The 18,724-nt window shown below is 43.2% G+C and overlaps 1 protein-coding gene across 2 annotated transcripts in view; it reads left to right on the top strand.

Annotated features, from left to right (window-relative positions):
- ATP9B (ATPase phospholipid transporting 9B (putative)) overlaps positions 1–18,724 on the top strand; it is a 428,187-nt gene that overhangs the window by 131,653 nt on the left and 277,810 nt on the right. For both annotated transcript variants that reach the window (XM_077270058.1, XM_077270059.1), the window contains exon 8: positions 11,242–11,336. In XM_077270058.1, the coding sequence (XP_077126173.1) occupies positions 11,242–11,336 (95 nt within the window). The remainder of the gene's footprint in view (positions 1–11,241; positions 11,337–18,724) is intronic.

Raw genomic sequence — 18,724 nt, 5'->3', positions numbered from 1 at the left:
AATGACCCGGGTACTGCGTTCACCAGACATCAACACAATTTCCATCTGCTCCTCATGTGTTAACCTCTGCGACATGTCAATGGCTGCAAACAAAGAGAAACTTGTAAATAACTAATGAAAGAATAAAGTTACGTTAAAATCAAGCACACCATTGTTTTTCTTGTGAAATTTTCAATAAGTTTGATGTGTCACATGACCCTCTTCCCATTGGAAAAAATAAAGTTGGATCCAAAATGGCCGACTTCAAAATGGCCGCCATGATCACCATCCATCTTGAAAAGTTTCCCCCTCCCACATACTAATGTGCCACAAACAGGAAGTTGATATCACCAACCATTCCCATTTTATTTAGGAGTATCTATATACATGGCCCACCCTGTAGATGGGAATGTGAGCTGAATTGTTTTGTCTTGACAAGAGTGCTTGGTTTGAATAGTCATTTTGACCTGATGGACTCATTAATTTTCATAAAAATCAGTATCTCTTTCGAATTGACTGACGTAAAAATACCCTATAAAAGGAGAATTAAATAAGATGCTTATTTGTTATTTTGATGCCCTTTATTAATACTTTTTTTGTTACAAACAATTGTTACATTAAACATTTTCAATATCCTGAGTGGTACGTGCTAGAATTTTAGTTCAACCACGTATATTTGAATGGATTGCTCTCAAATTGTTTGTTTCTGAGCACCCTGATCCTGACCTTGTGGCTTCCTGCTTAACGGGGACAATGTGTTCTTGAATGATTAAAAAAGGGGGAAAAAAAAGGATGCAAATGTGGTTTATCCGCCCTGCTGGTAGGCAATGAAGATCCAAATGGAAGTATAATAAAGGATTTTTCCTGAATGATTGACAGTTCGAACCAGCGGCATTATCACACCGCTAGTCCAAATTTTGCGCTTTTTTATTTTGCTAATAGAAGCAGGTTGGTAACATTGGAGGAGCACAATGGCACTGCGGCTATCCAACAAACTTACTAGCAGCATTTGTAAGCTCTAGCAAAATGCTTGCAAGCTCACCCTCTTTGCCAAGGTGGCTGGTGACTATAGAATTAAAAAATTCTTAGTTCTTCGGATAAGAGAAGATTTTTAATGAGCATTAAATTACAAAATTTCTTATTTTTACTAGAGCTTTGCAGTTTTACCCATTTATGATGATGATAATACATATAAGATTAAGATAAAACCAATCAATTTGTTGTTGAATATTTTCAATTAAAAAAAAAAAAAAAAAATCAACCATCTCTAGAACTATCATTCCTGACCTCATGGGAATAACCCTTTAGTCTACGTTCCCATGAGGAGTACAGTCCTGCTCATTGTTATTGACACCCATGAAGTTTAAGTACATAATGTGGAATATCTCCTGAAAAAAAATCAATCAAGTAAAACAGTTTTTTGTATAGAGTACTTGTGTTAAATACAAAACCGCAAATGATAAACAATTAGTTAAAAACAAAAACAATGGGAGGGAAAAATAGAAAAACCTAAAGCTTGCTTTGACACTGGTATAGGCACCCTTTACATTAAATTAGTATGGAAAAACATTTTGACTCACCTGTGGTATATCACACATGAGAATGACCTGTGATTAATTGACAGTGCTCATGTGACATGAATTAGCCAATGAATCAAGATGCCCGTGTTTTAAAAAGCCACATGGTATGCCCTGTTCCTTTGTCACAATAGTGAAGACACAGGAGCTGTCTGAAGACATCAGAACTGCTATTATTAGCAAACACAAGACTTCCAAAGGGTATAAGACCATCTTCAAAGACGTTGATATCCCAGTTTCAACAGTGCGCAATGTTTTTAAGAAGTTTGCCAAGCATGGAGCTGTCAAGAACCTCCCTGGACGTGGGGGATAGAGGAAAATTCACAAGAGATCTCTTTGAAGCTTGGTGCGAATGGTGGAAAAAACACCACGTTAAACATCCAAAGATCTGAAGGTCAACCTGGAACAGTCTGGGGTCATGCATTTCAGGAATGACTGATCTTTGCCAAAGAGTACCTTGACAAACCACAATCTTTCTGGGAAAACGTTCTGTGGACAGATGAAACAAAAATAGAGCTTTTTGGTAATGCAAAGCAATTGTTTGTTTACAGATGGCACAATGAAGCTTATAAGGAAAATAACACCCTACCAACAGTTAAGCATGGGGAATGATCCAAAATGCTGAGAGGGTTTTTTTTTTTTTGCTGAATCTGATACTGGTGGCCTTGACCGTATCACAGGAATCATGAAATCAGAGAATTATCAATGTACCCAGTGTAAGAAATCTTGGTTTGAGTCAAAGATCATGGGTCCTCCAGCAAGACAATGACCCAAAATTCACATCCAAAAGTACACAGGAATGGTTGAGAGAGGAAACATTTACTGTTGTAAAATGGCCAGCATTGACTTCTGACCTCAGTCCCATTGAAAATCTTTGGGATCAGCTGAAATCTGCCTTTGGAAAAAGAACACTGCAAATATTCAAGAGCTTAAACAAACTGCAATGGAAGAGTGGGAGGAAATACCAGCTGAGAAGTGCATGAAGCTTATAGATGACAAGAAGAAACGTTTGGAGACTGTCATCAATGTCAAATGGTGTGCAACCAAGTAAAAATCCTGATATAACTTTGGTACATTTCCATGCATTTCTGAAGATTTTGTACAGTCTATGAAAAAAATGAAGGGATGCCAATAATGGTGAACAGCACTGTATTTAGTGAATTGTTCATGTTGCAGGATTTATTCACCTATTAAGTTATTTTTCTTGCGTTTTTTAATGCATTATTTTAAATTGTGTTATTTATCACAGTTTTGATGCTGGATTTTTTTTTATTTTTATGGCAAATCATGCCTTAAATAAAGCTGCTTTGTTTTTGATACTTCCTGGTATTTGGCTTTGGAAATCTTTATTTCTACAGTCATGTGTAGATTACATGTGTTTTTAGTGCTTTTTCATAGCGGAAATGCACAAAAGCAGATGTGCGGTTTTGACCTGCAGATTTTCTGCATCTAATAAAATTCTATGGCATGTTGCCAATTTAAAACACACCAGAGCTAAAAAAAAAAAATAAATAAATCTGCACTTAGATTTGCTATACATCACATCCACTTTGTTGGAACTGTAAGACATTGTGTTTTTTCACACAGTCACAATACACAGCATCAGAACCTTGTGAGTACACATCCTAAAGGTCCTGCAGCTCATCCTTCTAATATACTGTATGTTATTACTATTATTATTATTATTATCATTTTTATAGCGCCATTTATTCCATCGCGCTTTACATGTGAACGGGGCAAATATAGGCAAGTACAATAAATATGAGTAAAATAAGGCACACACAATTACAGGAGGAGAGAGGACCCTGCCCGCGAGGGCTCACAGTCTACAGGGGATGGGTGAGGATACACTAGGAGAGGGTAGAGCTGGTTATGCGGCAGTTCAGTAGACTGGGGATAACTGCAGGCTGTAGGCTTGTCGGAAGAGGTGGGTCTTCAGGTTCTTTTTGAAGGTTTCTATGGTACGCGAGAGTCTGATGTGTTGGGGTAGAGAGTTCCAGAGTATGGGGGAAGCACGGGAGAAATCTTGGATGCGGTTGTGGGAAGAAGAGATGAGAGGGGAGTAGAGAAGGAGATCATGAGATGATCGAAGGTTGTGTGTACGTAAGTACCGGGAGACCATGTCACAGATGTATGGAGGAGACAGGTTGTGAATGGCTTTGTATGTCATTGTTAGGGTTTTGAACTGTAGCCTCTGGGCAATAGGAAGCCAGTGAAGGGCCTGGCAGAGAGGAGAGGCTGGGGAGTAACTGGGAGACCGGTGGATTAGACGGGCAGCAGAGTTTAGGATGGATTGGAGTGGTGCCAGAGAGTACGAGGTGGCAGCAGTCGAGGTGGGAGATGATAAGGGCATGTACTAGTGTTTTGGTGGTTTTGTGGTCAAATTGACTTATTAATTTAGTGCCATAGCTGAAGTTCTAGGATAAGTTGTGTAAGAAAAACTCCTTTAAGTGAGTTGCCTTGTTACAGGCTTTCCCCTTTTATTTGGGAGATGGACATCCATGGCCAGCCAGATATTTCCTTGTAATAGATAGATGGCACAAGTTCTCCATTGTGAGAGCCACTGCTTGTTAGCTGCGCTGGCACACCAGGGGAAACCTTCACCGGGAACGTAGCCCACCCCATTTTTCTTATTCTGAATACAGAATTTTATCCGAGCACACCTTCAAGGCCTTTTATGCTGAAACTTCTATACGTGAATAAATAGTAAATTGCTGTTTGTAGATTTTTAATTTATCCTTCAAAATAAAATAGGAATTCTGCAAAAGCAAATTATTAGCTTGAAAACCTAATTACGACTAGGTGATTAAAAAGTTATTTCTGTGGAACGTAATCTTGACATGACAAACAATCAAGTTACTGGGAAGCCTACAAATAATATGATAGTAGGAATAGTGAAGAAAACAATGAAAGGAAACTCTTAATCATCCTTTCCACAAGATGCAAAACAACCTTAATGAAGTGAATATAATATGCCAATCTAGCTCGCCGATATAAGGGATGAAATGACAGATCTTGTTCAGTGAAGATATCAGGACCCATTATATTTCTGGAGCTGCAATCTTTATTTTCTTGATTTTATGGTAAGCATTATAATATAATTGTACTAAACAATAGCGGACAATGAGCAAATAAGTGGAGAAATATTGTTTACCTTTTTTCTGCCAAATGTTGAAAACATTATCCTAATAGTACAATCACACTTAGTATTTTTCTTCATTTCCCTCCTTATCACCCCCAAAAAATCCTTTTGTTTTGTGATTGTACATGACTTAAAATGATATAAGTGATAAACACCTCTCCATTACCAATCCCTGGGCTTAATGCCAGCTGGTATTACACAGCTGACATCAACCCCCAAACCCCAACCCCTAAACCATTACCCCAATTGCCACTGCACCAGGGCAGTCAGGAAGACCAAAGGCTAAGCGTTTGAGTTGGTGCATCTCATGGATGCGCCATTTCTGGGGCGTCTGAGGGCTGCTCTTGTTAGGCTGGGAAGGGGACAATATCCATGGCCCTTCCCAGCCTATTAATATCACCTTCAGCTGTCTGCTTAGCCTTTGCTGTTTATTAAAAATAGGGAGGACCCCATGTTTTTTTTCTGGGTTCATTCTTTTTAATAATCAGTAAAGGCTAAGCAGACACCTGTGAGCTGATAGTAATAGGTCTGGAAGCTCTGTGTTTATTTACCCCTTCCCAGACTACTAACACTAGCTTATAGCTGTCTGCTTTCCCTTAGGCCATGTTCACACTTTGCGGGTTTTACTGCGGATTCGCGGCGATTTTAATGCTGCGGGTCCGCAGCAGTTTCCATAGCGTTTACATTTACATGTAAACCCTATGGAAACCGCAATCCGCTGTGCACATGCTGCGGGAAAAACCGCGCAGAAACACAGCGGTTTACAACCCGCAGCATGTCACTTCTTTGTGCAGAATCGCAGCGATTCTGCACACATAGAAATGCATTGATCCGCTTACTTCCCGCATGGGGCTGTGCCCACGATGCGGGAAGTAAGTGGATAATGTGCGGTTGCTACCCGGGGTGGAGGAGAGGAAACTCTCCTCCAGGCCCTGGTAACCATATTTGTGGTAAAAAAAAGAATTAAAATAAAAGATAATGCTATACTCACCTCTCAGCGCTGCACACGGCCGTCCGGTATCAGGGTTGGTGTGCGAGCAGGACCTGCGATGATGTCGCGGTCACATGACCGTGACGTCACGAAGGTCCTTCTCGCACAGCATCTTTGGAAACGGACCGCCGCGTGCAGCGCCGAGGAGATCGGTTCGTCAGAGGGTGAGTATAACCATTTTTTTTTTATTTTTAACATTACTATTGATGCTGCATATGCAGCATCAATAGTAAAACCAAAACCCGCAGCGGAAACCGCAAGACAAAACGTGATAAATCTGCAGGGATAACCGCAGCAGTTTTGCCCTGCAGATTTATCAAATCCGCTGCGGGAGAACCCGCAGGGACCCGAACCTACATGTGCACATGGCCTTAGTTGGTTATTAAAAACTAGATGGTGGCCCGATTCCTGTGATGACGTCACGGTCACATGACCGTGTAGCGGTCACATGACCGTGACGTCACGTCAGGTCCTTGCCGCGCAGGCGCGCAGGACTTGTGATGACGTCGCGGTCACACATGACCGTGACGTCATGGCAGGTCCTGCTGCCATACCATCTTTGCCACCGCAAGCTGCAACGGAAGATGGCGGGCAGCGCGAGCGGCTCAGCGGACTACAGAGGGTGAGTATAGCAGGTTTTTTTTTTATTATTTATTATTTTTAACATTACATTTTGTACTATTGATGCCACATAGGCAGCGTCAATAGTACAAAGTTGGAGACACACAGGGTTAATAGCGGCGGTAACGGAGTGCGTTACCCGCGGCATAACGCGGTCCGTTACCGCTGGCATTAACCCTGCGTGAGCGGTGTTTGCGGGCGCCGGGCAGTGAGTGCGGGGAGTAAGGAGCGGCCATTTTTTTCTGGACTGTGCGCGTCGCTGATTGGTCGCGGCAGCCATGACAGGCAGCTGCCGAGACCAATCAGCGAACGAATAACCGTGACAGAAGGACAGAAAGACGGAAGTACCCTTAGGCAATTATATAGTAGATAAGGTGGACCCCATTCCATTTTTTTCATTTTTTTGTGTTAAATTATTAGCTAAATACAAGTACAGAAAAATGTGCACGCAAAATACTCATTACCGGTATATATCTCTTTGACATCTTTCTATCCTATTCTGACGGTTCGCCCTGTGAATTTACTGTATGTGGCTTATGAAATGTCAAAATCGGAAAGCACATGCATGGTCTGTGTGCCATGTGACTTTTTTCTTGCGCACTTTGATTTGTATTGGCGAGTCTTGCTGATATAAGCGGCCACTCGCAGCATGCTGCAAATTTTTCCTCAGTTCGATCCGAGCTGTGAAAAAATTTGCAGATGAACACTGAATCATTGAATAACATTAGTGAGCATGCACTCTGATTTTTTATCGGATTGCACTTGTCCGATTTTTACACAGATAAGAGCGAGCCCTGGGGGGTAAGGTTTCTCCTTGGGAAAAGCGCTTAGTCAGCATAAACAGATGTCTATGCCATGCAATAATCCTTTGTGAATTTATATTTGCAAGCTGTCTCTTCAGAGAGGAATAGGACAGGAACTCTAGTGCAGTGCCTCCTGTTGAAGTTAGCAATCCTAAGGAGTCAATATCGACCCCCTAAAGGGCTTCTCCGCATACAATTCCTGTCATCTTCCTCCCTGAAGATGCTGATGGAGAATATTTTAATTCCCAATGGAGCATTGCATGTCTCATGAGTCCTCATTTGCTGTTATTGTACTGTCTACAAGGATAAACTTTGTACCTTAGATCCCCTGTCATGTACCTCAGTAGTTCTCCTGCTTTGCACTGCTGAGGGGCAAATAGTCCAAGACACAACTGCAAATTGAGTTTCTGGCTTCTCTTCTTATCCTAAATCAGCTGAAGACTGTTTTAAAGGTTTGATATTGCTTTAATATAGCTTTTTTTCAATAGGTTGCACTAGGGTTCTTCTCCTTTTCCTTTTCTATAGAGACTATTTCTATATTTACATTTCCAGATTAGCCTTGCATGGCAATCTGCATTTACAGACATTTGTGAAATATTGGGTCATTCTATAGAGCTCACTGATACCTGCATGGTCCTGTAATAAGATGGGCAGCACGGTGGCTCAGTGGTTAGCACTGTTGCTTGCAGTGGTGAGGTTCTGGGTTTAAATCCCATGAATTACAACATCTGCAAGGAGTTTGTATGTTCTCCCCGCGTTTGCGTGAGTTTCCTCCTGTTACTCCAGTTTCCTCCTACACTCCAAAGGCATACTGATGGGGAATTTAGATTGTGAGCCCCAATGGGGACAGCGATGATAATGTCTGCAAGGCCCTGCGGATGGCACTACATAAGCACAGCACAATAATAATGATAAAATAATAATACCATGCCTCCGGTATAACAAGTCAGTTTGTGAAATGTCTTCCCTTGTGAGTAGTATCAGTTCCTTCTGCCCCACTCTTAAAGCTCTGTCCTGCTTTTTGAGCTACTCTCCACTCAGCACTGTAAGGATATAATAAGGCACCAGAGTAGCTCCCAAAAATGTATTATGGGATTAGTAGCACTAATCAAGTATATCAAAGAGTGACGTGTAAGCATGTTCTGTGGAGTGATGAACCATTCCTTTTTTCTTGCAGTCTGATTGATGAGTCTGCGTTTTGTGAATGCTAGGAGACCGTTCCCTACTTGATTGCATTATGTCATCAGGGAATTTGGTAGAGGAGGAAGAAGGCTATGTTGTTGTTTTTCAGTTTTTGACCTAGGCTCCTTTGTTGCGCAAGAAATTTTAGATAATTGTGCGCTTGTCTCTGACTGTGTCCCAGTGCATAACGATAGATATAATGGTATGTTTGGGTGACATTGGTGTGGGAGAATGGGACTTGGCAGTACAGAGCCCTGATCTCAATCTCATCAAACACCTTCGAGATGAACTTGGACAAGAGATTGTGAACTAGGTCCTCTTGTCCAACAACAGTGTCTGACCTCACAAATGCTCTTCTGAATTGGCAAAAGTTCCCACAGACATACAACAAATTCTGGTAGAAAGGCTTTCCAAGTGGAAACTGATATAGCTGAAAACTGATATAGCTGAAAATGAGGGACCGACTACATATTAAAGCCTTTTCGTTTAGAGTGATCCTTAACCCCTTAATGACAGCCAATACGTCTTTTAACTGACCTGAGCTATAAGAGAATAGCCTCCCCATACAGGTGACAATCCAGCAGCTGTCGGCTGTACACTATAGCTGACAACTTGCTGCATCAGCCACGATCAGTGTTTGCACTGTCCAAATCTGTTTAACCCCTTAAATGCTGCTGTCAATAGTGACTACATCATTATCAATGGTTAACAGAGTGTGGGGGGTTCCTCTTTATCCCAATTGGTGCCCTCAGATCATGATTGTGTGGTCCTGATGTTTGCGATGGCAATTCACGACCAAATTGCGGCCTTAGAGTCTGATGGCTGTAGTAATCCGTTCTGAAGTTACCGATATTTAGGTGGTAAAAATACACATTTTCATTTCTGTCATACCACTTTGCATTAATTCCTGTAAAGCACCTGAAGGGTTAATAAACTACCTGACAGCAGTTTTCAATATGTCAGGGGGTGCTGTTTTTAAAATGGTATCACGTTTGGGGGTTTCCCAATATATGGGACCCCTAAAGTCACTTCAAACATGGATCAGTCCCTAAAAAAATAAATGTTGTAAATTTCCTTGAAAAAATTAAAAATTGCTGCTACATTTTTAAACCTCCTAAAATGCTGACAAAATAAAATAACATTTTACAAATGGTGCTGATGTAAAGCAGACATGTGGAAAATGTTATTTATTAATGGTTTGCTGTGGTATGACTATCTGGTTTAAAGGGATAATCATTCAAATTTTGAAAATTGCTAATTTTTTAACATTTTTCTTACATTTTTGATATTTTTTATAAATAAACACAAAACATATCGACCTAAATTTACCATTATCATAAAGTATAATGTGTCACGAAAAAACAATCTCAAAATCACTGGGATTTGTTGAAGAGTTCCAGAGTTATTACCACATAAAGTGACACTGGTCAGATTTAAAAAATTTGGCTCTGTCACTAAGGGGTTAAGGTGTCTTGTGGTGGTGTCCCAATACTTTTGTCTCAAAATGCTAAGTCATGCTTGAGATCAAAATGGAAGTCAAGCGGGCAGGACTAAACTCATACATTCAATTGATCATTCCATAAATTATAAATATGGCATACATTATAAAAATAATCAGTTAATACCATTATTCTTGTAAGAATAGAGGTCATTCTAGAGATTTATTGTGCTCCATAATTTGTCACAATTGGAAATAATGACAAATTGACACCGGTTCCCAAATGGACACCCTGCTTTGGAGGGACTATATATGAACTGCCCAGCTCAGTGAAAAGGGGACCACACCCTATTTGTAGGGTATATGAACACATTGTCTTTTCTTTGGTTTTGTTTGTTTCCATGGCCAGTGTGAACATGCTTTTACATCATGCATGTTTTCAAGTCATACTCTGGCTCCATTTTCTGTTTTCTTTGGAATCCAAGGAGCATTGTTTCTCCTAGCGGAGAGTGACATGTTAAGCATGTCGAGATGAGGAGACTTAAAGCCGCAATGCTCCTCTGGGAAATATGCAAATTCTTTCTTCAGAGTGGAAGAGGACTGGAACTCTAGTGCCACCTATTTTCTTCGGTATTCTTCTTTATTGCTGTTTTTCTTCAGTATTTTTGTATTCAGTATAAATGGGGTGTGGCACCCTATTTGTACTGAGCATTTTTGCAGTTCATATATAGTTCCTCCAAAGCTGGGTGTCCGGTTAGGACCCGGTGACTCTGCCATTATTTACACTAGGTAGGTTTTAACATTAGAGAGTGTAGTTACTGTCCCAATTGTGTATACCTTTTCGTGGTGGGACAGCTTTATATGCATTGTTTGTATTGTAGAAAGACGTAGATTGTCTGCCAACAAATCCGGATGGAAAATCCACATTTTATGTTATGGTGAGCAAGCCCTAAAGTGACCATACACACTCAATAGCTGTCAGCCAGTATGTACTTCTGCCAAACTCCCCATTAACATGCACACTCGGTTAGTCTGAGCATGCATTATAAATAGGGTGAAAGGAGTAAACCACTGCAAGGCATCTTTTGGTCTCAGCTTGTCTTCATAAGAACAAAATTGAAATATTGAAATTTAACATGCCTGATGCATTTCCCCAACATGTGCCAAACGAACTGACCAACCGTCATGTACATATTCAGTGGTTTGCCTTTCCAAAAATTGTGGTGACCTTGGTCTAACATATGTAACCCCCTTCAGATGACCAATTTTGAGGTGAATATATTTCATTGAAACAAATGTTTTATAAAGAATAAAAGAGGAAAACAACTATATAAAATTTGGATTGCGTTGAGAGAATGCTTATTTGATGCTCTTATTATGCAGCTGTTATACGGTAATTTGTCTAATATTGTCATTGCATTCCACATACTGTATGTTTGTTTGGTATTTAGGGTTTTTTTTCACTAGTTTATTTTTGATGGTAATGTTTTTTCTTATTAATGTTTCAGGTTCCTGCTTCATTCGAACTGACCAGCTAGACGGTGAGACGGATTGGAAGCTGAAGGTTGCTGTAAGCTGTACCCAGAGACTTCCAGCATTAGGAGTAAGTGACAACAGACACCAGCCCATCTGTGGTGAAGTCACATAATGTTTTTGAGTGTGTCATATTTTTCTGATCCAGTGCGTTGATGAATAGTAGTTGTTAAAGGCAGCGTATAATCAGAAAATTAACCATAGTTTTAGATAGGGTTTGTGTATTACTTTTATTTTTTAAACATGGTTTGGCATTTTTTCATATTATGTTCTTTATTTAAAAATCTTGCACTTTTCACACTGGCCACTGGGGCTTTGTTTGGGCTTATACTTACTGTTCTTTCATGAAAAGTTAACAGCAAGGTCCCCTATTATCAGAGACAGGATTACTAGGACAAAAATACCTTTATACACATTTGGTAACACAGGATCCACCAATCACAATACACTTTGTTCCCTCTTCATTCGCATGGACCATTACATTTTCTCATAGGTCCTTGGCTACTGAGCTGCCAGTCTGAAAGTACCAACACTAAACCCAAACTGTGTGGTAGATGCGGTAGAGTAATGAAGCGATCCAAAAATGCTAAGCATATGTTATTGTAACTCATTAAAACATCTATATATATATATATATATATAAAAATGAGTGTATGTATGTGTGTGTATCAGCCACGCCCACTCCACATAGCCCCACCCAATCACTAAGCATCTTTAATTTCACCAGAGCTGTTTAAAAGAAGCTGAGCTGTGATTGGTTGCTATGAGCAACAGTTTTCCCACTCCACAACACCTCAGCAGACACTGACCGGGTGGGAGAAATCTAGCATCCCCGGGAACATAAACTCCCAGCTAGGGTTGAGCGACCTTAGCTTTTTTAGGATCGAGGTGGGTTTTGTGAAACCCGACCTTCTCGGATGTCGGATCGTATGGAATCGGCCGATTCTACTGTAAAGTCGGGTTCCGGACCCGGAACACGAAACCCAATGTATGTCAATGAAATTATTCTCTCTCTCTCTCTCTCTCTCTCTCTCTCTCTCTCTCTCTCTCTCTCTCTCTCTCGCTCTCTCTCGCTCTCTCTCGCTCTCTCTCGCTCTCTCTCTCTCTCGCTCTCTCTCGCTCTCTCTCGCTCTCTCTCGCTCTCTCTCTCTCTCCCGCTCTCTCTCTCTCTCTCCCTCCCGCTCTCTCTCCCTCTCTCCTCCGTGCAAGGCATATGTTATTTTTTGACTCCGGAAATTACTACGTCCGAAAACGTAACATAGCACTATGATGCCGCAGGAGCCGGAACCTATGTCATCACGCTGCCCACAATTAATTGGCTCAAAAAAAATGGCGGAGAAGGCGTCATTCGAAACGCGACTTTGGCGCCAAGTTCGCGTTCCACGTGGCCGACCCACACTGGGATCGGATCGGGTTTCATGAGACGCCGACTTTGCCAAAAGTCGGCGACTTATGAAAATGAACGACCCGTTTCGCTCAACCCTACTCCCAGCCATTGTCTGCCCCCCAGAAAGGAGCAGAGAGCACATGACAGAAATGAATCACCCCTCCTCTATTACTGCCAAACTGTATTATTGCCGGTGTAGAAAATCGCATCATCAGCGGCCGCACACAGAGCCACACTCCCAGGTTACATAACAGCACATCTCCAGGAACTCCCTGCTCAGCGCCACCCAGCTCGGGACTATGGGATGGAGGATGTGTGATGGGTATATGGGCACGAGACTATGGGACGGAGGATATGTGTGATGGGTATATGGGCATGGGACTATGGGATGGGTGATGGGTATATGGGCACTGGACCATGGGATGGAGGATGTGATGGGTATATGAGCACAAGACTATGGGATGGGTGATGGGTATATGGGCACTGGACCATGGGATGGAGGATGTGATGGGTATATGGGCACGAGACTATGGGATGGGGGATATATATGATGGGTATATGGGCATGGGACTATGGGATGGAAGATGTGTGATTGGTATATGGACACGGGACTATGGGATGGAGGATGTGATGGGTATATGAACATGGGATTATGGGATGGAGGATATATATGATGGGTATATAGGCATGAGACTATGAGATGGAGGATGTATGATGGGTATATGGGCACGCGACCATGGGATGGAGGATATGTATGATGGGTATATGGGCACAGAACTATGGGATGGAAGATATGTATAATGGGTATATGGGCACAGGACTATGGGATGAAGGATATGTGTGATGGGTATCTGGACATGGGACTATGGGATGTAGGTATATATGATGGGTATATGGGCACGGGACTATGGGATGGAGGATGGGTATATGGGCACTGGACTATGGGATGGAGGATATTTATGATGGGTATATGGGCACTGGACTATGGGATGGAGGATGTGTGATGGGTGTATGGGCACTGGACTATGGGATGGAGGATGTGTGATGGGTATATGGGCACGAGACTATGGGACGGAGGATATGTGTGATGGGTATATGGGCACAAGACTATGGGATGGGTGATGGGTATATGGGCACTGGACCATGGGATGGAGGATGTGATGGGTATATGAACACGGGATTATGGGATAGAGGATATATATGATGGGTATATAGGCATGAGACTATGAGATGGAGGATGTATGATGGGTATATGGGCACGCGACTATGGGATGGAGGATATATATGATGGGTATATGGGCATGGGACTATGGGATGGAAGATGTGTGATTGGTATATGGACACGGGACTATGGGATGGAGGATGTGATGGGTATATGAACATGGGATTATGGGATGGAGGATATATATGATGGGTATATAGGCATGAGACTATGAGATGGAGGATGTATGATGGGTATATGGGCACGCGACCATGGGATGGAGGATATGTATGATGGGTATATGGGCACAGAACTATGGGATGGAAGATATGTATAATGGGTATATGGGCACAGGACTATGGGATGAAGGATATGTGTGATGGGTATCTGGACATGGGACTATGGGATGTAGGTATATATGATGGGTATATGGGCACGGGACTATGGGATGGAGGATGGGTATATGGGCACTGGACTATGGGATGGAGGATATTTATGATGGGTATATGGGCACTGGACTATGGGATGGAGGATGTGTGATGGGTGTATGGGCACTGGACTATGGGATGGAGGATGTGTGATGGGTATATGGGCACGAGACTATGGGACGGAGGATATGTGTGATGGGTATATGGGCACAAGACTATGGGATGGGTGATGGGTATATGGGCACTGGACCATGGGATGGAGGATGTGATGGGTATATGAACACGGGATTATGGGATAGAGGATATATATGATGGGTATATAGGCATGAGACTATGAGATGGAGGATGTATGATGGGTATATGGGCACGCGACTATGGGATGGAGGATATATATGATGGGTATATGGGCATGGGACTATGGGATGGAAGATGTGTGATTGGTATATGGACACGGGACTATGGGATGGAGGATGTGATGGGTATATGAACATGGGATTATGGGATGGAGGATATATATGATGGGTATATAGGCATGAGACTATGAGATGGAGGATGTATGATGGGTATATGGGCACGCGACTATGGGATGGAGGATATGTATGATGGGTATATGGGCACAGAACTATGGGATGGAAGATATGTATAATGGGTATATGGGCACAGGACTATGGGATGAAGGATATGTGTGATGGGTATCTGGACATGGGACTATGGGATGTAGGTATGTATGATGGGTATATGGGCACGGGACTATGGGATGGAGGATGGGTATATGGGCACTGGACTATGGGATGGAGGATATTTATGATGGGTATATGGGCACTGGACTATGGGATGGAGGATGTGTGATGGGTATATGGGCACTGGACTATGGGATGGAGGATGTGTGATGGGTATATGGGTACTGGACTATGGGATGGAGGATATGTATGATGGGTATATGGGCACGGCACTATGGGATGGAGGATATGTATGATGGGTATATGGGCACGGGGCTATAGGATGGAGGATATGTATGATTGGGTCTATGGGCACTGGACTATGGGATGGAGGATATGTGTGATGGGTATATGGGCATGGGACTATGGAATGGAGGATATGTATGATGGACATATGGGCACAGGACTATGGGATGGAGGATATGTGTGATGAGTATATGAGCACGGGACTATGGGATGGAGGATGTGTATGATGGGTATATGGGCACGGGACTATGGGATGAGTGGGTATATGGGAACTGGACTGTGGGATGGAGGATGTGTGATGGGTATATAGTCACTGGAACATGGGATGGGGGATAATCATTATAATTTATTATAACTAACCACAGCTAGTTAGTATCATTATAAAAGTAGAAAATGCCCTATGAAAGGAACTAGCGGTGAAACCCACTTCAGGGTGAGGGGACACTGAATGGATCTCTCCTGGTGTTTAGGTTTCTTTACAATGGGGTATATCTCATTCAATCTACGTACTTTCCCATTTTTATTCATCTGGCAGCATGGTGTGTCCCAGCACATTGCTTCAGGGCCTTTTACATTAATGAGAATAAGGATGTGAGAGACAACATAGATATATGGTGGATTCTGATATTATATACTCCTTACTAGTCTCTCTTTCTATGAATTTACCCCTACAGAGATTCTTGTCATGTTCTGGATGTTTTTCTCTGTACCTTCATTTATATATTGTTGTTATGTGAGACTTTATTATTGACTGTTGGATTCTGTGTTGGACCACGGTAAGGGGGGTTATTGTACTGTTATTATACACCAATTTAAAGGGCATTGTCTCATCATTTCATAATTTTTTCACTTTTTTATTCATTTTTTTTTTCATCATTGACTATTTCAGCGTCCCCCATACGGCATTTTCAGCTTTTTAAATTATGTGGTTTAATGAATTTCAATAAAATATTGTTTTGTTTTTTTTTTGTCATTTTTGTATTGCTTCATTACTCTACCGTATCTACCACAAGATTTGGGTTTAGTGTTGTTGCATGTAGAATGAAGTGCCATTTTACCACGAAGGACTACCAGTGTTTAACCAGTCTGAAAGTCTGTATGAGTTACTTTTTTGTCATATAAAGGGTTGAAGACTCATCTACTGCGCTGAAGTCAGCTGAACCTGCCAATTTTATTGGGATCCGCTGACGGTCTAGTGCATATGGAGACCTCCGGACTCTCTCCTGTCATATATCAAGGGAGAGACAAGTCCAGTGCATCAGATTTCCAACAACTCTTTCTCAGAAAACAAAGAAGCGGTCGGCTGAGAAAGCGTTTGTGTTTATATAGTGCCTAGGAGAGCTGGCTGTTAGCTGGACAGCTATCGAATGTGTATAGCATTGTATAGTGTTCTCATTAGCACAATCTTCTGTCTTGTATAGTATCACATAAGGGTTTTACCTGTTTTCCTTGTAATATAATAATGAAGAATTATCCTTTTAAGGGGTTGTCCACTACTTTCAATTAACCCCCCAATGTATCCCCCCGGGGCCCCTGATGAATTGTGCAAATACCTTTTGTTGCCGTTTTTGCCTGTGAGCGGCGCTGTAGCGGCGGCTGAGTCCGGGTCACGTGACCCCCAGGCTGCAGCCGCCGCTTATTTCCGCCAACGTCACGTCAATTTCCAGGCTCTGGAAATTGACGTGACGTCAGCAGCAGGTGTGTCCCAGCCGCACAGTCAGAGCAGTCACTCATCAAGAGTGACTGGGCTGTGGGCGTGGCTGGTGGCTGCCTGCGGGGCTGTGCTGGGGGCGGGCGGGGCTAGGCAGTGATGATGAAGGTGCGGGCGCTGAGGTCTGTATGTACGTGCCGGCGCCGGTGCTCTGCGTGCCAGCGCCGGTATGTAGGTACGGCGCCGGGGCTCTGCGCTGGCATGTGGGGGTGGGGGCCGGCGCCGGTGCTCTGCGTGCCAGCGCCGGAATGTGGGTACGGCGCCGGGGCTCTGCGCCGGCATGTGGGGGTGGGGGTGGGGGCCGGCGCCGGGGCTCTGCTGCCGGTATGTGCTGGGTCTGCTGCGGGGGGTGGGGTGGTCTTTGGTGTGTGTGTGTGTGTGTGTCTCTGTCTCTGTGTGCAGGCATTGTCCGATGGGACTACAAGTCCCATCGTGCTCTGCCTGCTACAGTGACAGTCAGTGACACATTAGCCAATGATGGGACAGTAGTAGTCCCATCATCCGGCTAATGTGTTGAATGTAAAAAAAACCCCACACATATACAGTACATACACACATACAGAACATGCGCCATGCGACGACATGCTGCATGCGCCGACATGCGCCATGCAACGGCATGCGACGACATGCGCCACGCGACGACATGCGCCACGCGACGACATGTGCCATGCGACGACATGCGACGGCATGCGACGCCATGCGACGACATGCGCCATGCGACTGCATGCGCCATGCGACTGCATGCGCCATGCGACGGCATGCAATGACATGCGCCATGCGACTGCATGCGCCATGCGACGACATGCGCCATGCGACGACATGCGCATACAGACATACAGTACATACATACAGACATACAGTACATATAACATAGATTACATACTCACCATCACTTGTCACTTTGATCCCCGAAGCCAGTGTCATAAAAAATATTAAAATAATAAACAACCAATATACTCCCTGATCCGCAGAAATCCAATTAAAACGAGTGTCCCACGACGATCTCCCGTGGAGAACAGGAGCATCTGCTGATGCAACCACTCTCCAGGGGCTCCAGGAACACAATGAGGGGAGGAAGGTATCCTTCCACAATGTATTCCCCACAATGTATTCCTACGCCCCTGTGAGAAAATAGTCCCTAGTCTCACTTTATGGTATGCTGTATGAGAAAGTTCCCACGCAGCTTTTTGCCATAAAGTGAGACCAGTGAACTATAGTAACCTCAGTGATGCACTGCAGGAGCCATTGTCTCCTGTCAGTGTGTCACTGAGGGTCCTATAGAGCAGTGACATCAACCCTAACCGTAAACGTGACAGAAATACGTGGCACTTTAATACGTGACACTGAAATACGTGGCACGTGGCACTTACATACGTGGCACTTAAATCCGTGGCACTTAAATACGTGGCACTTGCATACGTGGCACTTAAATCCGTGGCACTGAAATACGTGGCACTTACATAGGTGGCACTTACATACGTGGCACTTACATACGTGGCACGTGGCACTTACATATGTGGCACTTATATACGTGGCACTGAAATACGTGGCACTGAAATACGTGGCACTGAAATACGTGGCACGTGACACTTACATACGTGGCACTTATATACGTGGCACGTGGCACTTACATACGTGGCACTTATATACGTGGCACGTGGCACTTACATACGTGGCACTTACATACGTGGCACGTGGCACTTACATACGTGGCACTTACATACGTGGCACTTACATACGTGGCGCTTACATACGTGGCGCTTACA

This window comes from Ranitomeya variabilis, chromosome 6, assembly GCF_051348905.1.
Source record: "Ranitomeya variabilis isolate aRanVar5 chromosome 6, aRanVar5.hap1, whole genome shotgun sequence".
Taxonomy (NCBI): Eukaryota; Metazoa; Chordata; class Amphibia; order Anura; family Dendrobatidae; genus Ranitomeya; species Ranitomeya variabilis.
The sequence above is the reverse complement of the archived record's forward strand: the minus strand, read 5'-3'. Positions and strand labels throughout refer to the sequence as shown.